This window comes from Anguilla rostrata, chromosome 13 (assembly GCF_018555375.3).
Source record: "Anguilla rostrata isolate EN2019 chromosome 13, ASM1855537v3, whole genome shotgun sequence".
NCBI lineage: Eukaryota > Metazoa > Chordata > Actinopteri > Anguilliformes > Anguillidae > Anguilla > Anguilla rostrata.
The window spans coordinates 35141225-35165266 of record NC_057945.1 but is presented as its reverse complement, the minus strand read 5'-3'; the positions used below and the strand labels follow the sequence as shown (position 1 = coordinate 35165266).

Genomic DNA, 24042 nt, shown 5'->3' with positions numbered 1-24042 from the left:
TTTTTTTTTTCAAAATTCTGAGTCAGTGTTCTAGAACTCAGTCGCTTTCAATTGGCAGCAGTGACTGTTACATCAGCATCAGAACGTTCAGTTAAGAACATTCTAATCACATGTTTGTGATCTTATACTGTAAAGGGTTAATATTAAGGGTCAATATGCACCAATTTCCTATTGATATGTGGATTTTTTTAAGGGCGGTCCTACCAAATATGACAGCTTTGTGACATTTAAATAATTAAAAAAATGTAAAATAGCTGAGAATATCCATTATCTACTCATACTCAATCTACAGAAACATCCTTGCTTTTTTAGCTTTGATAAATCAGATGCGACTTAAATATATGGCAAATATACAAATGTAAATATATGAATCTAGTGATCATTTGGTAAGTGAGGCCCATTGTGTTTCCGGGAAGAGGCAAAGTATTCGAGAATAACCCTAGAGAAAGTGCTTTGTTGGGCACGCAATCGCATAACATGCCCCTCACGGTTAATTGATAAATGCTAAATAATTAATAGATAAAGTGATTGACGAGGTTCATTTAAAATCTCTTGGCAGCTTCAGCCGAGTGCTTTCCGCCGGTTTTCTTGGAGAACCGTCCCTGCCTGGAATTCTTAGAATGAATTCTTAGAATCCAAATCCGCAGAAGTGTTCCACTGCAGTTTTGTAAAGGCAGTTACGGTTCTCAGGATGTGTCACGTTTCCACTTCCTGCCTCCCCCCCTCCCCCCTCCCCCCTCCCCCCGTGCCCTGTGCTGTGCAGATGTGGGCGTGTGCTCTGGGTCACATGGAGGCGGCGCTGGTCCTGTACAAGTGGGACCGGCGGGCGCTGGCCATCCCCGACTCGCTGGGGCGCCTCCCCCTGGCCATCGCGCGCTCCCGCGGGCACACCAAGCTGGCCGAGTGCCTGGAGCAGCTGCAGCGGGAGGACCAGCAGGCGCCCGCCTCGCTGCCCCCCACGCCCCGCATGTCCTTCTCCCCCGCCCCCGACGCGCCCCCCTCCGACAGCTGGATGGTCACGTGGAGCAGCGACGGCACGGCCGCCGCCGCCCCGCCCGGCGGGCAGAAGGAGAGCTCCACGGGCGGCGCCGCCGCCGCCTCCGCCACCAACGCCAACCCAGGTGAGGACCCGGGGCCCCAGAACCGCACGCAGCGGGGGCTGGAGCTGCTCCCACTTTCAATGGATTTCCCCATCTCACTGCCCCGTTTACAAAGCCTGATTGATCTAATATAAACTCCTCACAGTCTCTCTCTCTGATAATTCTCACTCCTCCAAAAGCCCTGTGCTTATTTTATTTGATCCTCTGTTCCATGCATCCATCAGTTATCTTACCCCACTTATTTCCTAGTCAGGGTTGGTGGGGGGAGGGGGCTGGAGCCTATCCCAGCATGCATTGGGCGGAAGGCAGGAATACACCCTGCACAGGTTGCCAGTCCACCACAGCACACACACATACCATTCACTCACACACTCAAGCCTATGGGCAATTTAGGGTCTCCAGTTATTCTGCCTGCATGTATTTGGACTGTGGGAGGAAACGGAGAACCCAGAGGAAACCCCCATGGGCACGGGGAGAACACCCAAACTCCACACAGAAAGGCCCCGGCCAGGATTCAGACCTCCTCTCTGTGAGGCGATGGTGCTCTCCACTGCACCACTGTGCTGTCCTCACCCTCTGTTAATACCTTTACTTCACTAGGCTCCATAGAGGTCCAGTCCTTACTTAACACGGCGCGTTCACTCCCCCCCTGCCCTCGTAGCTGTTTAAGTGCTCACCGCATCCGCTGTCTGAGGCCTGTTTGTTTCGCTGTGTGTCTGCGCAGACCTGAGCAGACGCCTGTTTGTTTCGCTGTGTGTCTGCGCAGACCTGAGCAGACGCCTGTTTGTTTCGCTGTGTGTCTGCGCAGACCTGAGCAGACGCCTGTTTGTTTCGCTGTGTGTCTGCGCAGACCTGAGCAGACGCCTGTTTGTTTCGCTGTGTGTCTGCGCAGACCTGAGCAGGCACCTGTTTGTTTCGCTGTGTGTCTGCGCAGACCTGAGCAGACACCTGTTTGTTTCGCTGTGTGTCTGCGCAGACCTGAGCAGACGCCCGTTTGTTTCGCTGTGTGTCTGCGCAGACCTGAGCAGACGCCTGTTTGTTTCGCTGTGTGTCTGCGCAGACCTGAGCAGACGCCTGTTTGTTTCGCTGTGTGTCTGCGCAGACCTGAGCAGACGCCTGTTTGTTTCGCTGTGTGTCTGCGCAGACCTGAGCAGACGCCTGTTTGTTTCGCTGTGTGTCTGCGCAGACCTGAGGAGAGCCCTGTTTGTTTCGCTGTGTGTCTGCGCAGTCCTGAGCAGACGCCTGTTTGTTTCGCTGTGTGTCTGCGCAGACCTGAGCGGACGCCTGTTTGTTTCGCTGTGTGTCTGCGCAGACCTGAGCGGACGCCTGTTTGTTTCGCTGTGTGTCTGCGCAGACCTGAGCAGACTCAGGTCACATGGTCTGACGCCTGTTTGTTTCGCTGTGTGTCTGCGCAGACCTGAGCAGACGCCTGTTTGTTTCGCTGTGTGTCTGCGCAGACCTGAGCAGACGCCTGTTTGTTTCGCTGTGTGTCTGCGCAGACCTGAGGAGGCCCCGGTCGGAGCCGTCCAGCTACTACAGCAGCGAGTGCCAGCGGGACCTGCCGCTGGCCAAAAAACACAAGCCCAACCCCGAGGCCTTCCAGGCGCGCCCGGACAAGGCCGCGTCCGTGCCCCTGGGCCTGGAGCAGCAGCAGCTCCGCAGGCTGGCGGCCAGCCCCCCCAAGGGCCTGCTGCCCGACGTCCACGGCTCCGACAGGGGCCTGGAGGAGGGGGCCGGCGGGCCCGGGGGGGCGGGCCAGGCCAGGCTGGGGGCGCTGCGCGGGTCGGCGGGCGGGGCCGGGGCCGGCTGGAGCGCCCGGGAGCTGTTTTCGGCGGGGGGCTCGGGCAGGAAGGGGGCGGGCGGCGGCGGCGGCGGGACGGGGAAGGAGAAGCTGGCCAGCCGGCTGCGTCCGCGGGAGACGCTGGGCGTGCTGATGGTGTCCCAGCGCGAGATGGCCGACACCGACCTGCTGGCCTACAGGGAGGACCTGGAGAACCAGGACTGCCTGACACACATGGATGACCTACAGGTGGGCCGAGCTCTGCGCTAACCATCCAATCTCTCTCTCTCTCTCTCTCTCGCTCTCTCTCGCTCTGTCTCTCTGTCTCTCTCTCTCTCTCGCTCGCTCTGTCTCTCTCTCTCTCTCTCTCTTTCTCAACCTGTTCAGTCAAGCTGTGTTGAACAGTCAGAGCCTTTGTAGTGATTAACCTGAGGGAATTTGGGTTTATAAATGGGTGGTGGACATGACTGCACACACACCTACAGAAACAATAACATCCTTACTGTTTGACCACACCTTCAGGGACATTAACATTCTTACTGCTTTACCACACCTACAGGAACATCCTCACTGTTTTACCTCACCTACAGGAACATTAACACACTTACTGTTTTACCACACCTACAGGAACATTAACATCCATACTGCTTTACCACACCTACAGGAACATCCTCACTGTTTTACCACACCTACAGGAACATTAACATCCATACTGCTTTACCACACCTACAGGAACATCCTCACTGTTTTACCTCACCTACAGGAACATTAACACACTTACTGTTTTACCACACCTACAGGAACATTAACATCCATACTGCTTTACCTCACCTACAGGAACATCCTCACTGTTTTACCTCACCTACAGGAACATTAACACACTTACTGTTTTACCTCACCTACAGGAACATTAACACACTTACTGTTTTACCTCACCTACAGGAACATTAACACCCTTACTGTTTTACCACACCTACAGGAACATTAACACCCTCACTGTTTTACCTCACCTACATTACATTACATTACATTACATTCATTTAGCAGACGCTTTTATCCAAAGCGACGTACAAAAGTGCATTTTCATGATCGTAGACAACTGCTGAACACGGGTTCAGTAAGGTACAATTACTTATTTTGTAAAGCTATTTCTAGCCGAGAACAAAGAACACCATCCTGGTCTAACATCTGCAAAGCCAAACTAGGCAGAAGAATAAGCTAGAGTATTAGGACAAATACAATTTACCAAGAAGTGCAGGGATGGGGCAACATGTAACAAGTGACAGGAAAAAGGGTGTTTTTTTTTTTTTAATATATATATATATATATACACAGCATGGTGGTGGTTATTCTAGGTATAGTCTGAAGAGATGAGTCTTCAGGCCACGGCGGAAGATGGATAGTGAGGGGGAGGTTCGGAGAGGGACGGGGAGTTCGTTCCACCACTGGGGAGCTAGGGTGGAGAAGCTCTGTGATCCCTTTGGGCGGGTGGGAGGGGTTGCAAGACGCCCTGCTGCCGCAGAGCGGAGTGGTCGAGCAGGCACATAGAATTGAGTCATGTCCTGCAAGTAGATAGGGGCTGTCCTGTTGGCGGCAGTGTAGGCAAGGGTCAGGGCTTTGAATCGGAAACCTACAGGAGCATTAACACCCTCACTGTTTTACCTCACCTACAGGAGCATTAACACCCTCACTGTTTTACCTCACCTACAGGAGCATTAACACCCTCACTGTTTTACCTCACCTACAGGAGCATTAACACCCTCACTGTTTGCCTCACTACAGGAACATTAACACCCTCACTGTTTTACCTCACTACAGGAGCATTAACACCCTCACTGTTTTACCTCACCTACAGGAACATTAACACATTTAATGTTTTACCTCACTACAGGAGCATTAACACACTTCCTGTTTTACCTCACCTAGAGGAGCATTAACACCCTCACTGTTTTACCTCACCTACAGGAACATTAACACACTTAATGTTTTACCTCACTACAGGAGCATTAACACACTTCCTGTTTTACCTCACCTAGAGGAGCATTAACACCCTCACTGTTTTACCTCACCTACAGGAACATTAACACACTTCCTGTTTTACCTCACCTAGAGGAGCATTAACACCCTCACTGTTTTACCTCACCTACAGGAACATTAACACACTTCCTGTTTTACCTCACCTAGAGGAGCATTAACACCCTCACTGTTTTACCTCACCTACAGGAACATTAACACACTTCCTGTTTTACCTCACCTAGAGGAGCATTAACACCCTCACTGTTTTACCTCACCTACAGGAACATTAACACACTTCCTGTTTTACCTCACCTAGAGGAGCATTAACACCTCACTGTTTTACCTCACCTACAGAAACATTAACATCCTCACTGTTTTACCTCACCTACAGGAGCATTAACACACTTCCTGTTTTACCTCACCTAGAGGAGCATTAACATCCTCACTGTTTAATCAGCATTACTTACTCGCTTGCCTTAAGCCTGTTTATTGAGAATACTTATATATATATATATATAAAGCACCCCTTAATGGAGGATACAAACGAGGAGGGAGAGTAATGAGGGGTTTGGCTGTTGATGGATGGGATGGAGAATAAGGGCCTGGCTGCTCTCCTGCAGCCTGTAGCGGCTCTGAGTGCAGATGGCCCTGATTTGTGAGCGCAGCGTGTGTTAGCCTGCTTTATGACTCCAGCACACGGCGCTGTCACTCACCCTCCCCTCACCGCCCCCCCCCCCTCCCCATACACACGCACACACACACACACACACACACAGGAGCCACACTCCCCCAGGATCTTCAGCACCTCATATTAAACCCCGGCCACCCCCTGCCCTCCCCCCCCCCACACTCCCCCAGGATCTTCAGCACCTCATAATAAACCCTGCCCCCCCCCCCCCCCACACTCCCCCAGGATCTTCAGCACCTCATAATAAACCCCACCACCCTACCCCCCCCTTCCCCACACAGGATCCACCCTCCCCCAGGATCTTCAGCACCTCATAATGAACCCGGCCACCCCCTGCCCCCCCCCCCCCCCCCACACACTCCCCCAGGATCTTCAGCACCTCATAATGAACCCGGCCACCCCCTGCCCCCCCCCCCCCCACACACTCCCCCAGGATCTTCAGCATCTCATAATAAACCCGGCCATTGATCCGTCCACGCAGCTGAAAGGAGAGGTCCTGCCAGGCTCTGTCACCATTCGTCACTGTCACAGGCACAGAGAGAGAGAGAGAGAGAGAGAGAGAGGGCCGGAGATGGGCCCGGAGATTGGGGCCGGGAACGGGGGCAGGGGCAGGCTGGCGGGGGTAAACTCTGCGTTTGATGGCGATTGGCTGAGGTTTTTTGCCTGTTGTTTTGGGTGGGGGGGGGCGGGGTGGTAGGGTAAACTCCACGCTGGATGGCGATTGGCTGAGGTTTTTTTGTGCGTTGCATTTGTGCTCCCCTCGTCCCTCCAGGTGAACATGATGACGCTGGCGGAGCACATCATCGAGGCCACGCCCGAGCGCATCAAGCGGGAGAACTTTGTCGCCACGGAGACGGCGCCCCTGGACAGCGCAGGGGTCAGCAACACCATGAGCTGGCTGGCCAGTTACCTGGGAGACGTGGAGCACTTACCGAGCCTCATACACCTGCGGTGAGCAGCCCCGGTCCGCTTGTGTGGGAGAGCAGGGTTCTCCCAGCACGCTGACTTCTCTCCAGAATTCTAACTCAGTGTTCTAGAACTCCACTGCATTCAGTTACTGCCAGTGATTGTGACATCAGCATTGGAATGTTCGGTTACGAACATTCTAATCGCGTGTTTGTGATCTCACACCAATAAAGGGTTAAATACGTTAGAAAACAAGTGAGGATCTACATCCGTGTGACCTTTCGCTGTGTCTGAGAGAACACCAGCACACTCCCTCCCACGGCACCTGGAGCCTGAAATGCCAAAATAAACAGTGCCACGCTTTCTGTGTTTATAATAGACAACGCGGTGCATATGCTGCCAAAGCACGTATAGAGTTGTATTGTAACTGACTCCCGGTTGTGTGATGAGCGCACCCTAACTGTCACAACGGTGAAGGGAGGGGCAAAGCAAAAGGTGGGGCATTTTTAAAGTGAAAGTAAATAACTCATTAGGGATATAGTGTGAGTAAAGTCTAGCTCAGGCAGTTTAATCGTGGGTTTCCAGCTTTAGAAATTTCCTTTAAGAGCCCCTCTGTCCCCGTGCACATGTCCCAGTACAGCCCCTGACCACCCCTCTGTCCCCCGTGCGCAGGTCCCTGTACAGCCCCTGACCACCCCTCTGTCCCCCGTGCGCAGGTCCCAGTACAGCCCCTGACCACCCCTCTGTCCCCCGTGCGCAGGTCCCAGTACAGCCCCTGACCACCCCTCTGTCCCCGTGCGCAGGTCCCAGTACAGCCCCTGACCACCCCTCTGTCCCCCGTGCGCAGGTCCCAGTACAGCCCCTGACCACCCCTCTGTCCCCCGTGCACATGTCCCAGTACAGCCCCTGACCACCCCTCTGTCCCCCGTGCACAGGTCCCAGTACAGCCCCTGACCACCCCTCTGTCCCCCCGTGCGCATGTCCCAGTACAGCCCCTGACCACCCCTCTGTCCCCCCGTGCGCAGGTCCCAGTACAGCCCCTGATCACCCCTCTGTCCCCCGTGCACATGTCCCAGTACAGCCCCTGACCACCCCTCTGTCCCCCGTGCACATGTCCCAGTACAGCCCCTGACCACCCCTCTTTCCCCCGTGCACATGTCCCAGTACAGCCCCTGACCACCCCTCTGTCCCCCGTGCACATGTCCCAGTACAGCCCCTGACCACCCCTCTGTCCCCCGTGCACATGTCCCAGTACAGCCCCTGACCAGCCCTCTGTCCCCCGTGCACATGTCCCAGTACAGCCCCTGACCACCCCTCTGTCCCCCGTGCACATGTCCCAGTACAGCCCCTGACCACCCCTCTGTCCCCCGTGCACATGTCCCAGTACAGCCCCTGACCACCCCTCTGTCCCCCGTGCACATGTCCCAGTACAGCCCCTGACCACCCCTCTGTCCCCCGTGCGCAGGTCCCTGTACAGCGAGCCCCTGACGCCCTCCTCGAACCCGAGCCTGAGCCCGGCGGGCTCCCCGCTGCACGAGGCCCCCCCGGACAGCAAGCCGGCGGGCCTGCCCTCCCCGGCCGACTGGAGCGACTTCCTCAACGCCTCCAACAGCAAGGTGGAGCGGGAGCTGGCGCAGCTGACGCTGTCCGACCCGGAGCAGAGGGAGCTGTACGAGGCCGCCCGCCTGGTGCAGACCGCCTTCCGAAAGTACAAGGTACAGCCCGGGCCCGGGGCCCCGCCCCCCAGCCCGCCCCCCGGCCCCTCAGCCGCCCTGTGTCTGTGATTGTACCTGGCCCCCCGAGCCACCCCTTTGTGTTCTGTGTGGGTATTCTAACAACACCATTGCTTCGTTTGTTTGTGTGTTTGTTTGTTTGTTTGTTTGTTCGTTTTTTTCCCCGGGTCAGTTGCTCTAGTTAAGTCGGTCAGTGGTTTGCTGTCTGTTTCTGAACGACGGGGCCTGGTACCGCCCGGGTGGAGAGGACTCGGCTCGGGGCAAAATATTCGCCATGGCCCCGGCCAAGTTTGCCGTGCGAGAGACTGAGAGACTGAGAGCGCACGCCCGTCAGTGAGCGGGAGAAAAGCGTGGCCTCCAGCAGCGGGAAGGCCTCTGATCAGAGACGCACGGACACGGACAGGAACACACACTCAGACAGCGCAAACGCACGGACACGGACAGGAGCACACACTCAGACAGCGCAAACGCACGAGCAGGGACAGGAGCACACACTCAGACAGCGCAAACGCACGAGCAGGACAGGACCACTACGTCAGGCCGCATGGGAAAGCTCCCTAACGAGCGGGCAGGAACACACTAGACGCGCACGCACGTCGCAGGGCAGGAGCACACCTCAGACAGCGCAAACGCACGAGCAGGGACAGGAACACACACGCAGACAGCGCAAACGCACGAGCACGCAAAGGCCTTCGGTCCGGGGCTCCGGCATGGGGAAGAGCTGCCTTAACAGAGCTTGGGCGGGCCATGAGGAATGACTTGCCTGGCTGCTGGCCCCCATCTCTTCCTGTCTGTCGCTTTTGTTCCTCTCCTCAAATGGCTGCCTGGCTGCTTGGTCCCCAGACCGCGCTCTCCCTCGCGCCCTCGCTCCCCCGCGGCTGGCTTTAATGAATCTCCGCGCCTCAAACTGTTCGCCGCCCGTCCGGCGGCGTCTGTTCCACGCGCCTCTCCAAAAGCCGACCCGAGCAGGGGGGGTGTGCTGACGTCGCCCCTGTCTCCCCCCCGCCCCCCTAACTCCCACCCCCCACCCAGGATGGTGTCTCACCCCCTCCCCATTCTTCGTTTCCAGAATCTTCTCTGTGTCCGAATGACCCGAGAGTGGCGGGCGGTCAGCTCAAACGGGACGTGCGCAGCCCTGTCCCGAGTGGGGTACTCTGCTGACCTCTGACCTCTCAACCTCTCCTTTCCCTCCCCTCCCTCAGGGCCGCCCTCTGCGGGAGCAACAGGAAGTAGCGGCGGCGGTCATCCAGCGCTGCTACAGGAAGTACAAACAGGTAGGCTGGACACAGCGCCATGCGCAAATTTCAAAACCCAAAACCCCATTATATGAAATCATGTCATGCGCCACACCACTAATTCACTAATGGAATAAAATTACGTCATTATTGAATATTTAACAAATTAATTGCGCATAAACTACCCATTGCAGTGTGTAGTTTGATTAATGTGAGTGAGTGTCAGTTGAAGAGTCTGCATTTATAATGAGACCCGCCCAAAGCCCCTCCCACCATCCACCGGTGGGTGGGTCCTGATCCACAGTTTTGGAACTGCTGCCCTAAGCCGATAATCCTGCGGGTAGTTTTGGAAAAACACCGCATGGCCTCCTGTGTGGGCGTCAGAACACACGGCAGGGATAGCGTACGGGTCAGCGCAGGGGGCGGGGCCTGTTTGACAGCAATCAGCCAATCCCGGACGGCTCTCTTTCTCAGAGCAGACGAGCCCAGTCGCTCCTGAGAGGTGAGGCGTGGTTCCGTGAATCATTTGGGGGGTTGCGCACATTTCAGTCCGTCCCGGGTCAAGGGTACTGGCAAAGCGCAGATATTAATATGTGTGCTGATCTTGCACCAAATCATCCCCCGCAGAGACGGCAGGCCCAGTACACACGTAGACCCCGCCTCCCAGTTTCCCCCGCCCTGACAGGATGTATATCATCCGCCACCTCCTGACCTCTTCTCTCTTTCCTTTGCAAGCTTACATGGATAGCCTTGAAGGTAACGTCACTTGCCCCCGTAGTGTGTGTGTGTGTAATGCGCATGGCTGACTCTGCTGTGGCAGCAGTGGTCAGGTGGTGTTTGGGAGGGATGTGGTACCTGCCCTGGCTGGCCGTCCCTCTCTGATGCCCCCCCCCGTTTCTCTCCCCCCCCTGGCAGTATGCACTTTATAAGAAGATGACGCAGGCCGCCATCCTTATCCAGAGTAAATTCCGCAGCTACCACGAGCAGAAGAAGTTTCAGCAGAGCCGGCGGGCGGCCATGCTGATCCAGCAATACTATCGCAGCTATAAGGAGTGCGGCAGGCTGAGGCCCCACCGCCGCGCGGCCGCCGCTGCCCTGGTGCAGCACAAACTCAGGTACCGTCGCCTGCGCCAGTGCTGCAGACGCATGCTACTGCTGCGCACTGACGCACAGCACTTTACTGCTGCTGCACTGACACATGCCTGCCAGCAACGTGCTGCAGCACTGATACATGCACCACAGCAACATTACTGCTGCTGCACTGACACTGCACGCAGCATCTGGCTGCACTGACTGCATGCAGTACTGCTGCAGCACTACCATGCACGCACACTGCACATGACGCAGCATTACTGCTGCTGCACTGACGCATGCTACTGCTGCAGCACTGACACATCTCGCACATCTGCTGCACAGCAGCACAGAACATTACTGCTGTAGTAACATTACGCTGCGCACGACATGCACCATTGCAGCAGAACATTACTGCTGCTGCACTGAGCATGCACTTGCAATACGCGAGTAACATTACTGCTGCGCACTGAACATGCACACAGCACTTACTGCTAGCATGACATGCATCGCTGCACTTATGCTGCAGCTACTGATCATGCATGCAGCAACGTTACTGCTGCAGACTGAACATGCATCGCAGCAACTATGCTGGTGCACTGACACGCATAGCTACGCTGCCACGACCATCACGCAGCAATACTGCTGTCCTTGCACTGCATACAGTATGCTCTGACGATCTGCACCATGAAATTACTGCTGCTGCTTCACTGATACATGCACCACCGCAACATTACTGCTGCAGGACTGACACATGCATCGCAGCAACATTACTGCTGCTGCACTGATACATGCACTGCAGCAACGTTACTGCTGCAGGACTGATACATGTGCCAGGAAAACAACACTTAAAAGTACAGCAGCAAGTGCCAGGCTCAATTCAATTATCTATGGAACGTAAGCTGAAGTGGCCCTGCTGCATAACGGTGTTGCCAGTGCATTGACGGCTAGATATGCCATATTGCAGATATTCCCTGCAAACTCTGCAGCTTCAGCAAGTACAGCAGCACGTGTAGCTAAAAAGGAAGAACAAGATAAAGATGCAAGATAAACTCAGTTTGAGTTGGCATGTGTCCAAATTGATGGAGGACCATTTGGTAGTTGGGCATTCCAATCTCAGGAAAAAAAACATGGAGACAACTGTCATGTGGGTGTTTAACTTTTTTGCATTGCAGAGGGTCATAGCAATGCGTGTTCCTGTCATCCGTCTCTGACTGAAAGTGTGCGTTTGCGCTGAAAGTTGTCCGGCGGTTGGCTGACGGGGGGGTCGGCTGTTTGAGTCACCCTGACTGGTCCGATCACCGCTGCCCGTCTGTTCCAGAAGCAGTCTGCTGACCAAGAAGCAGGATCAGGCCGCCCGCAAGATCATGAGGTTCCTGCGGCGCTGTCGCCACAGGTGAGCCTCGCCACGACGCGCTCGTCCCACACCCCCGCTCGCCTGAACGCCTCACACCTCGCACCTCACTACACACCTCACAGGCCCAGATACATACCTCACTACACACCTCACAGACCCAGATACATACCTCACTGCACACCTCACAGACCCAGATACATACCTCACTACACACCTCACAGGCCCAGATACACACCTCACAGGCCCAGATACACACCTCACTACACACCTCACAGGCCCAGATACACACCTCACAGACCCAGATACACACCTCACTACACACATCACAGGCCCAGATACACACCTCACTACACACCTCACAGGCCCAGATACACACCTCACTACACACCTCACAGGCCCAGATACACACCTCACTACACCTCACAGCCCAGATACACACCTCAAGGCCCAGATACACACCTCACTACACACCTCACAGGCCCAGATACACACCTCACTACACACCTCACAGGCCCAGATACACACCTCACTACACACCTCACAGGCCCAGATACACACCTCACTACACACCTCACAGGCCCAGATACACACCTCACTACACACCTCACAGGCCCAGATACACACCTCACAGGCCCAGATACACACCTCACTACACACCTCACAGGCCCAGATACACACCTCACTACACACCTCACAGGCCCAGATACACACCTCACTACACACCTCACAGGCCCAGATACACACCTCACTAACACACCTCACAGACCCAGATACACACCTCACTACACACCCCACAGACCCAGATACACACCTCACTACACACCCCACAGACCCAGATACACACCTCACTACACACCTCACAGACCCAGATACACACCTCACTGCACACCTCACTACACACCTCACAGACCCAGATACACACCTCACTACACACCTCACAGGCCCAGATACACACCTCACTACACACCTCACAGGCCCAGATACACACCTCACTACACACCTCACAGGCCCAGATACACACCTCACTACACACCTCACAGGCCCAGATACACACCTCACTACACACCTCACAGCCCAGATACACACCTCACTACACACTCACAGGCCCAGATACACACCTCACTACACACCTCACAGGCCCAGATACACACCTCACTACACACCTCACAGCCCAGATACACACCTCACTACACACCTCACAGCCCGATACACACCTCACTACACACCTCACAGCCCAGATACACACCTCACTACACACCTCACAGGCCCAGATACACACCTCACTACACCTCACAGCCACATACCCACTACACACCTCACAGGCCCAGATACACCCTCACTACACACCTCACAGGCCCAGATACACACCTCACTACAACCTCACAGCCCAGATACACACCCACTACACACCTCACAGACCAGATACACACCCACAGACCCAGATACACACCTCACTACACACCCACAGACCCAGATACACACTCAACACACACCCCACAGCCCAGATACACACACTCACCACGGCCCAGATACAGCACCTCCAGGCCGTGCTGGGGGGGGGAGCGCAGGCAAAGCATTATGGGTCCTCCGTGCCAGAGGGATCTTTACCATTCTCTCCTCTTTAATGAAAAGCTGATCACCTGTCTGGAAAGAAAAACACCTCTGTCCCCTGTTACTGTAGCTGAGATCCAGTAAAAAAGGATGAAAGATACGGGGCAGATTAGCATGCAGATGAGGCGGTGGCGTAGCATAGCCGTTTAGGGAGCTGGGCTGCACCTCCGACGCTGCCGTCGTACCCCTGAGCGAGGCACTTAACCCGAATTCCTCCACTGACATGCCCCGCCCTGTAAGTGGACTTGCGTGCACACAGAGCGTTGAGCTGTGGATAAGATAAATGTTTAAAGTGTGACCCTCAGATGCTTTTTTTAGAGGTGGGAAAACAGCGTGACTGAAAACACCCACGTGTTTCCACCCCAGCGCTTCCACTCAGCGCAGCTGTGAGGGGTTTGGTTCTGCGCTTCAGACGTGCAGAGCTCACTGAGGTCGGCCTCTGGCTCGGCCGCGCTTTCACACAGGTGGTCTGCCACACAGGCTGCTCACCCCGACCGGTTCTGGGGTCCACACGGCACTGCCAGACACCCACACGTGTTAGCAGGGTTCCCCGAGGAATAACCGCTGCCCAAATCGCTGTTCAAATCGCTGACCGGTGCCTCTGGAACAGCAGCCTGGACAATGAGTCGATCAAAATGGGACCGCTGTGGTCCATTGTGGTTTTATTTTTTAATTTTTTATGGGGGGGGGGGGATTCGGGGGTGGGGGCAGGTAAGGCTGGATAATGTACCTAACCCTGCAGGGACACTCCTCTGTATTCTGAGCCCCTCCCTCCCTGACCCCCCCCCCCCCCCCCCCCCCCGGCAGTGCCTAGTGTGTGCTAATAGCTGTCTGGTGTTGTTTTGCTGTTAATGCCAAGCCCTTTGATGGACCATAGACTGTTCAAGCGGGTGAGTGCAGCCTAAGCAACTCAAAGTTTGAGCTTCTCTCTCTCTCTCTCCCTCCCTCCCTCCCTCCCTCCCCTCGAGACCCCGCTGCTCTCCCCCCGTCCCTCTCCTCCCCTCTGTCACTGTTGCTTGATGCCTGCTTGCATGCCGGCTGCCGACTGGACCCACAGATGGACAGAAAGCCCCTGATTGAGAGGGGGAGGCGCAGGTCACTAACCACAGCACACAGAATGTCAAAGACAGCTCAACACTAACCCGGCATCTCTCACTTCTCTAATGTCTGTACCTGTTTCCCTCTCTCTCTCTCTCTCTCTCTCTCTCTCCTTCTCCCTCTCTCTCTCTCTCTCTCTCCCCAACTGACTTATCTGTCCTTGTTATGAAGATGCATATTAGAAGACTTGAGGATTGCTGGATGATTGCTGCATGACTGCCAACCGATAGGAAGCCTTGCTTTTTTTCTTTTTTCTTTTTTCTTTTTTAACTTGTAGGCATGCTCAGAATGACATCACTTCCTGTGTGGACAGAATGTTCTCTAGAACACCTGGCTACCCTGTTTCCTTCCTTGTTTTGGGAGTGGGAGTGGGGGTGGGGTGCCTTATTGTTTTCCTCTCTGCTTCTCTGTGGTGGGGGCTCGGCCCCAGGCCTCAGACTCGGCTGATTTGGGGGGGGGTCTGCAGGTACACTTTCTGAGACAGAACTCTGGCCTGGGATGATGGGACCAGCAGGGCCTCTTTGCCAAAACACTGCCTCCGTTGGCCCAACCTATGCAGTCACAACCTCCTCTCTGTGCCACCTAAACAGCTCACCGCAACATTCTGATGACATCATAGGTCACTGCTCACCGCAACATTCTGATGACACTATAGGCCACAGCTCAGCCTAACGTTCTGCTGACATAGGCCATAATTAAAGGGGTCAGCAGTGGGAGACGTTTAGTGTTACAATGGCAGTGGATCTCATTAGTGTTTTAATCCCATTGGTTTTGTGTTACGATGTTGTACATGTTGACATGACCTAAAGCACCTTGAAGTTTTCTAGCGCAAAGTTCAACCCAAAAAGACGTATTGAATGGGTGTCTTATTCCGTGGTACAATAAACATCTTGACAAGTGATGATTAAATGGTTACTATAAACAACGTGTGATGACCTGTAAGGGCATGGAAGCCAGCCAATCACGGCTGTCGCACAGGAGCATGTGACAGGGGTGTGAGCAGACACAGGCGGGTGGAAGGTTAGTGGAGAGGGAACCGGGGGTCATGTCAGTGAAGAGCGAGGGCGTAATTTAACACAGAGTTCTACAGTGCTCCCATTTTAGGAGCATTCGCTCCTGAAAATGTAAGTGCGCTAACTGGAAAATTTATTTAGGAGCACATGTTGGAATGCATTAGTGCGCTCCTAAATTTTTCAGCCTAGGAGCACATATGCTCTTTGGAAAAAATGTGAGCGTAGAGTCCCAGTCAGATTGCCTGGGTATGCCTGATACTTTGGTGAAGGGAGGTAAGGCACTTCAGCATGCTGCGATTGAAGCTGTGGGTTATGTGAATTATGTTATATCAACACACATCTCAGGGATGGTACTACACATCCAGGCATTACGCTCAACACTGAAAATGTAGAACTCCACGAAATTTAGGTAATTTTCCATTTCTTGTGCTTGGATATTGAACAGTTTGACTTGACGATGCGACAGGTGGCGCGATCAGGTCAAGTGTCGTCTTGAGGGGTCGCGTTGGTAAGGCCAGTTCGCTGTTGAAAGCAGCCTGACCTGCAGTTATGACAAACAGATTCCATATAGATAGCAGCTTTACTTTAAATAAACTGCACTTGGTGCTAGTTGATGCACTGAGCCTGTAACCTCAGTCTGTGTTTGGTTGTGTTGGAAGGAGAGCCATGGGGACCTTCTCTATGGTAAAGACTGTCACTACCTGTCATAACTCAGCGATCTCAGCGATGTCCATCACAGTCTTAATACATGGGAACATGGGAATTGGAGTCTTAATTCATGGGAACATGGGAATTGGAGTCTTAATACATGGGAACATGGGAATTGGAGTCTTAATACATGGGAACATGGGAATTTATTCCCTCATGGTCGCTGTTCAAGCTGGGTAATGAGCCGACTTCAATTGATGGATGCAGGGTGCCATAATTTATATGTGCACTGAGATTCTTTACATAATTGGCTCAGTCCTGACATATAATTTGATTGGCAACGTTTTTTCCCACTGATGGACACAGGAGTTATTTATTAACAAGGCACTGATGGTCATGTTCCGCAAGTGTATCCCCATGGCATCCCTCTGCCTTCTTTCTGTTCTCTGATTGGCCTGTGAGGTAGAGGCGGGCCTTAGCTGTAGCCGCGTGTTCGATGTGCTATGAAAACCCTGGCATGTCACGTGAGGTCTGGGCGCTGTCTTCTGGCCGCCGGATTGGAAGTGGTGTTATGATGCTGTGGCGTCCTTCTTGACATCCCCCTTCTTGCAGTAAAGGTGTACCTCATGTGTTACTCTGTTTTTGTCTTCCAGAGTGAAAGAATTGAGAAGGGCCAAGGAACATGAGAACGTACAGAAGAGCCCCCTCGCCATGTGACATCACTCTCCAGACTTTCTTTTTTTTCTTTCTTTCTTTTTTCTGTTTATACCAGACATTTTACAAGAGGAAAAAAAAAAAACTATCCAATTAGTAATTCAAGGAACACACTGCGATTATTACTACGACAATACTCCAACTGATTCTACTCCTGCCAGTGCAACGGCTTTCTTCTTTTATTCCTCCTTCCTCTAATGGGGGAAATGCGGGAAGTTCTTCAGAAACTAGACTATTTGGGGAAATGGAAGGGGGGAGTAACATTATCTTCATGGCATTTTTTGCACTTTTCCATGGATTTTTATTTTTATTTTTTCTGTTTTCGGGAGCAAGAATAATGGGAATTGGGGGGTTGGGGGATGGAGGGGGGGGGTACGACTGGATCTGGAACGTTCTTTGGATGAAGAGAGAAGGATAAAGATTGAAGATGAAAGGTTGCAAATATGGAATCATAAAATATTTACCTGCTTTTGATTATATTAGATTTTTTTTTTTTAATGACTTATGTATTCCATTTGAAAAAAAAAGAACCAAAAATCGTTGCCATAGCTCATTATACCCCATTTGCACGCAAACTCCCGTATTCAACCAAACAAACTCATCGCTATCAGAAATCTTAATTTCCTGTCAAGCTGCCCTTCACCCTGTCATTCAATCAAAAGGGGAGGGGCTGTGCATGAATGTAAAAGGGTCATAAGCAGAGCTAGATGAGTTTTAAAAATAGATCTTATTTTGTTATGTTGTGGGGAGGGATTAGGTAGGGGACTGCGGTGATATTATTGCAAGCGGGTCGCCCTTTTTTTAAGCACCGTTGTTTTTAAATCTTATATTTGGTCTTTTGCTTAATGTCGCTTTTAATCAGTAGCTTGCCCCTGTGAGCCCTTGCGTTAAAGTTAAGGAAAAACTGCATGTGTTTGGGAAAACGTTGTCTCTTGCGTGCTTAAATATTCGGTTGATGTTCTTTCATTTTTCACGTTGTTACGTAGTGCTGTCACTCACGTGTCCATGACCCCCTATCTCATATTTTGCATTTAATTTGTTTTAACGGTGTAACGAGCGTTACTTTGTTCCATTGATTTGACGATGAATTTGCCTTATTTCGTTTAGTTTAAGTCCTTTTTTGAAAGGTGTTGTTTTCAAGTTCATTTTGCGAAAATTGTGTATCCTGCCTCTGTTATGTTGTAATGCGTGTGGTTCTAAAAGTTAGTCGTTGTTATGTTTTAAATGAACTTCAGAAGCTTGAAAGGCCTATGAAGGGAAGATCACATACATTGCCTTGACTTCTTAGAGACCCTGACGGGACTCTAAGCTAGCTCCTAAACGGGAGGTAGAAAAAAATCCATATTTTTGACTATTGAGCGGTTTCTGTACATAAAGAGGGTTGAAGGTTCGTGGAGGAGACCACTTATCCGAAGGGGATTGTATTTAAAAAATATATATTATTTTATTCAGAGAAAAAGGGGACGATAACGTGACGAGACAAAAACAGAAAAATTTGTATAGTTTTGTTTGAATGCCCGAGAAGTCTGGTTGTATTGTTTGTATATAATGTAAATACTGGGTACAAAAAAGAGCTATGTGCATGAAGAATTAAGACATGAACAAAGAAACAAAAAAAATAATAACTAAAAAGCATTAGTGGCTATGGTCTGTAAAATGATTCAAACTATTTCACTATAAGAGTATTTTATTTTAAATGTTCTTTAAAAGAACATTTTGCTAAAGCATGACCTTATTGCAAAAAAAAAAAAACAAGTGGAAAAATAAATCTTTAGCGTTAGGAAAAAAAAAAGTCTAAATTATCTTAACAAAGACAAAAAAAGGTTATGTTTACATTTTTGTTTTGTTTTGTTTTGTTTTGTTTTGTTTTTGGGCTACCAAGAGTTTAATCTTTTTTGCCAATGGTGCCAAGTAATGTGAATGCTATATTGCTTAACAACAAAAATTAAGTTATAATATTTGCAGAACAGATAATCATAAGACAAAATATACTAGCATTAAATACCGTAAAATCACACCACTACCAAACAAGGAACCCAGAACGATCTCCACACAGTGCAGAGGGAGAGTTATTTTTAAAAATAAAGGACTTGAGCCTCTTGCATATTTATCTCATCACAGCTATCTTTAAAAAAAACAGGTATACAGGTAAACAGGTTTTCCATGGAATAACCCTATGGATGTATTGCAAATCAGAAACAAACAAACGCAAAAAAAGAAAATGCAATCTGGGTGCTTTGTATTCGTCCGTTATAAAGAAAGGAGACCGGAAGTAGGCGGGAGACCTGGCGGACTTTGTAAATGGCAGCCTTGTTTATTGAAGACTCAGACCGATAAGAATATATTTTAAGATCTATAGTCCAGAGAGGTTGTGCACAAGTTGTGACCTTGCGCAGGTATCTATTGTCCTGTATTCTAGGATGATTGTGCGGATAAAGAGTTTTCCTGCAGAGGAAGGTGGTGTGATGAAATACTGAAGCCCTCAGCTTACGAAAAGGACACTTGCTTGAAAGACAGAAGACCCAATGAATGGAGTCTGATCACATAGCTTTATGGCAAGGAGGAGTCTTGACTGACCAAGGCTGCTATCTATCCAAGCTATTCCACATCAAAAGGCAAAAGCAACACTCAGTAGAAACGATCGACCCAGGCGTGCTAAACAATAGTAAGATGTGTTTAAGTATGTTTATGAGCTTCTTGGGTATCAGAGTGGGGAAACCACGTGGGTTGCTGTGATTGGAGAGATCAGTGGTGGTTCAAAGCTTTCAAATGGATTCTCAAGTAAATAAGGCACGTCAAGCAGGTGTGATGGGAGTGTTGCCCGAACCTTTTGAGGGGGAAGGCCAAAATGTACTTGAAAGAAGTGGCTTTTGCATTGTTAGCAGTGACAGCACTGTTTTGAGTGAACATTTTTTTTTTTCTCCTGAGGAAGCCTGGTGGAAACCGCCTGGTTTTCTCCTGGCCAATTGGTTTCTGTTCCGTAGATGGTGTCCGTGCACTGTTGCCTGTCTGTTTCCAGAAGGTTCCGTGCCGAATTTTTCTGGATGCGGTTGTTTTGTGTCAGCCGGTTCTGTTTCTGCTGCAGAGACTTGCTATATAAACCTCCTGTTCAGCGTTTATGTAGAAAGTGCCTAACCATATCCTGAAACAAAAAAAAGCCAATGTCAGGAGCATGGAAAATGTTCAAAAGAGGAAAAATGCTGAAGACCTGGTCAATTGCAAACACTATTTCTTTCAAAAGTTTGGCTGCACTAGGAGAAAAAAAAGTGCTGTCAATTGTTTTAAAGGATCGCCATACATAATGCCAGGAACAAGAAAAAAAAAAGTCAGTTTCTAAACCCCATTCAAACAATCCTTCTGAGGTTTTACCTAGGCTGCTAACAGTTGTCTTGACAGTTATTATCAGTATAACGCCCTAAATGACACATTATGCTACAGATTCTAGGATGTCACACGTTTGCCAATATACCAGAGGCCTCGTTTTCCTATTGGAAACTGCCTGCTCGAACCATGTGGATTACAAGGACTGCCTAATTATTCCAGTGATTATTGTCTTGCATTCATCAAACTGGTTGAGGATGTCAGCCATTGCACTGGTGTGGGGATGGAGATGGTCTTATATGCTTGCATGGGTAACATAGATAACTGGGTGTCTGAACAGTGCCCAAAGCATGCCTATTTTTCTAGTACTGGTAGTCAGATAGACTTGTAAAAGACTTATTGTTCTGTGCAGCAGAAAACGTCGGTTTAATGTTTTGCAGAACCCGAGAGAGTACAGAGAGCCTCTTAACGCAAGGCGAACAAAGAACGTAATCAAAAAAAAAAAAGAAAAAAAAAGAATGATATAGCTATTGTCAGTATTCTTTGACCACGTTTCTGGGGGCAGCATGAATCTTTTATTCATAGATTTATTCATTTTTCATTCATTTTGGTCCATATGGTGTTCTTCCAACTTCCAACGCAGCAAATCTGATCCGATGTGTTTCCGGAATTTCAACGGCAAGCATCGCACCACACTGCACACCACTCACACCTGTACAGCGACAGCTCGCAGTCTCTCTACGTGCAGATTCGACGAGGAGAACAATTCACGCGTGGTTCATAGAGCTTAGGGAACAGTTCACCTCCCTTTTGTATTTTTACTCAGGGTGCCAAAAAACGGAGGGGGAGGGGGGGGGGAGTGGGGGCGGGATTTGTGGAGCTCAAACTCGCATTGAGGTGGGATTGCTAAAGAAATCCCAGGGCAGAGCTTAGCATTCTAGGGCCTCTCAAACGCAGTGTTCCCCAGCTGGACAGTGAACAGGAGTGTCTTTGTCTGTAAATTGCAGAGCTAGTTCATATTGTGAGCTGGATGAAAAACAAGGTTAACCGTGTTTTTACCACACAAATTCCAACACACTTAATGCTCCTCAATGTTCAGCTTTCCCTCATATGGGAAAGTTGGATTGTTGTTGAAAGCCAGGTTTGCAATTTTACAGACACCATGTTGAAAGAGAGAGGGAAGTCTTTTGGTGCTTGGACAGATGGAGCCATTGTTTCTCTATCATTTAACGATAAATTGATCTCACGTGAAGTTGGCGGATTCTTGGCGCGGCGGTACGCAAGCTAGCTAACATGCACGTCATCTTGGGTCTTTCTCATCACTCTTTGTTCCTTGTGTAACGCCATGTTGGTTTTCTCCACAGTGCAGCGCGTACTCTGCTGATTAGTCCAGGAGCCTCACGTGACCCATCTAGGCTAATAACCAATGAGTGCGCTTTGTAAGGTAAAATGAAAACCAACGTGTCCAATCAGAAAGACCTGCCTTCCCTCCTCTTCCTGTGTTGCACCCTAACACAAAAACAGCTGGCAGGTCAGGATAGCAGGGCATAAGGCTTTCCACTTATTGACACAGAGCAATAAACATTTTATTTTTCCTTTTTTTAAGTGGAGATCTTTAGATCTAATGCAGACAAATATACAATTTGAAACAGGTAGTTGACTTCCTCTTATGCAAATGCCAGAATGCAAGACGAGCGTTCAGTTGTTTATGGACAGTGATAACATGACACCCCTGACCTAACTGCACGTTTTCATCATAATCCAAATGAAGAAAAAGAAAGAAAAAAAAAAACAGGCCCTGCTTTTTTTTTTTAAACAGGTAGTGGGCCCCCACACTTTGCATGAGAAACTAGTGATAGACCTCTCCTTTTCCTCTCCTCTCTCTCTTCCTGTCTTTCTCTCTGTCTTTCCCCACTGTCTCCTTCCTTATTCTCACTCCTATGAGTTTCCTCATTTTCTGTTTTCCCAGTCTGTCTTGCTCTCTCTCTCTCTCTCTCTCTCTTTCGCCCTCTTTTGTAAGTTTTATTTTTTCTAATAGTGCATGTAAAAGCGTCTGAATCGTTGGAGATGTTTAAAAAAAAAATTAAAAAAAGATTATTCAGCTGCTGAAGCCATGCAAAACGTTTTGAATTGCCCTTAAAATATGGAAAATGTTTTCTGAATGCTTTATATTCTTTCTGCTGTAAAATAATAATAAAAACAGAAAAAATCATTTGTGTCATTGGAGCTCTTCTCTTATTAAAAACACTGGATATTTTGTGACTTTTTGATCACACATTCATTATGGACAGGGGTGACAGACATGACATGCCTTAGGAAAGGGGTTTGTCTCCTGCTCACTTGAACCCATCATTCAAAATGAACTTGATAACCTTTTTCCCCACCACTCCGATACTGCCTTGCAAAAACACAGTGATGACTAAAAAGCCACAGGACATCCCTTGCTTAAGCATACACAGGTATGACAATATCACGCCCACCACTCAAAAAAGTGCTGGATACAGGCTCACGCCCAGAAAGCCCTGTGTGTACACCATCACCCAGAACAGCCTCACACTGGTCACTTTCCTTACATACAGCCCATTTCTTCAGCCGGATGTGCTACAGAAGCAACGCAGGCTAGGTGCTTTGCTCAAGGGTAGGAGAGCAGCGCCCCAGCTAAGAATCGCAACCACAGCCTTTGTGTTACAAACCCCGCTTCCGTACTGCTCAACTACCCCGTGTGCTTTGAAAGCATTAACGTCCTCGTTAATGTCCACAGGGTGTCAGCACCTTGGTTCAAAATTGCATCTCAGATATAGCATCATTAATAGCAGTGTCTCCATCCCTATACCAACTTTTTTTCTCCTTTTTCAAGAAAGAATGCCCTGCATATGTGTCAACACTGTCGGGGACAACTCAGATTATAGAAGTAGGCTACTCATTAGCCTAGAGATGTGTCCCACAGTCTGGAATTGAATTTCAACCTTTCCAGTGAGACCTATGCTTTAATGGGAGGGACAGATTTGGTGTGCACAGTATAGTACTTTCACATCCTACAAGAGAGGCTCCCTTTATCATTCAGCTGGCCAAAGTCTGCCTGTGCCAACCGAGGTTCATGGGAAATGTAGTCATATTACAGCACTTGAGAAGTACTAGCACAGCTAACTGGGGGACTACAGAATGAAAAGGAGAGGCTGCTGGGAAAACACTTTGGAGAATTCAGCCAACTGTACACTAGGCGAACTGATAAAGGGCATGTGCAGTAATGGGACAGTGTACAAATATAACTGGGCACGTCTAAACTGGGACCAAAAAAAAAAAAGATAAAAATGGTTTACATGTTTTGCAAGTTTGAAAGACTTCATGCTGATGCTATCATTTAAAGTGCATACATTTCAGCTAGTTTCTTGATCTCCCGGTGCTTTCAGAATGCCATGGACAGATACTATTTTGCAGATATTTTGACCACTAAAAATATTAACTTTTCACTTCCTACAAGTCTTAGCCCATAATATTTATCATCACACTTGGTTACTTGTGATGTCCTGAAAGACTTTTGTTTACATAATTAATTCTCTACAACGTCAACACGCAAACGTAGAAAATACGTTTCTATACTTAAATCAATACATAATTAGATTATTCGCAAAAGGGATTTTTTTAAAAAGAGTATATTACAAAATGCATCTTAGAATAGTGAGCGAGTTAAAAATTAAATTGGCTCAACTCTATCCACTGTAGATGCACCCTTGTTGTGAGGCAAACATCT

At 49.9% G+C, this 24042-nt stretch overlaps 2 protein-coding genes across 2 annotated transcripts in view; one reads left to right on the top strand and one right to left on the bottom strand.

Annotated features, from left to right (window-relative positions):
• The window catches only part of LOC135238573 (calmodulin-binding transcription activator 1-like), a 443511-nt gene extending 421008 nt beyond the window's left edge, over positions 1-22503 (top strand). Inside the window, 10 exon segments of the mRNA XM_064306622.1 lie at positions 764-1121; positions 2600-3129; positions 6357-6535; positions 7956-8205; positions 9426-9497; positions 10194-10214; positions 10374-10573; positions 11851-11925; positions 14357-14387; positions 16910-22503. Coding sequence (XP_064162692.1) covers positions 764-1121; positions 2600-3129; positions 6357-6535; positions 7956-8205; positions 9426-9497; positions 10194-10214; positions 10374-10573; positions 11851-11925; positions 14357-14387; positions 16910-16942 — 1749 coding nt within the window. The 3' untranslated portion in view covers positions 16943-22503.
• LOC135238574 (matrix remodeling-associated protein 8-like) overlaps positions 1-24042 on the bottom strand; it is a 249684-nt gene that overhangs the window by 43247 nt on the left and 182395 nt on the right. The gene's annotated exons all lie outside the window — the stretch shown is intronic.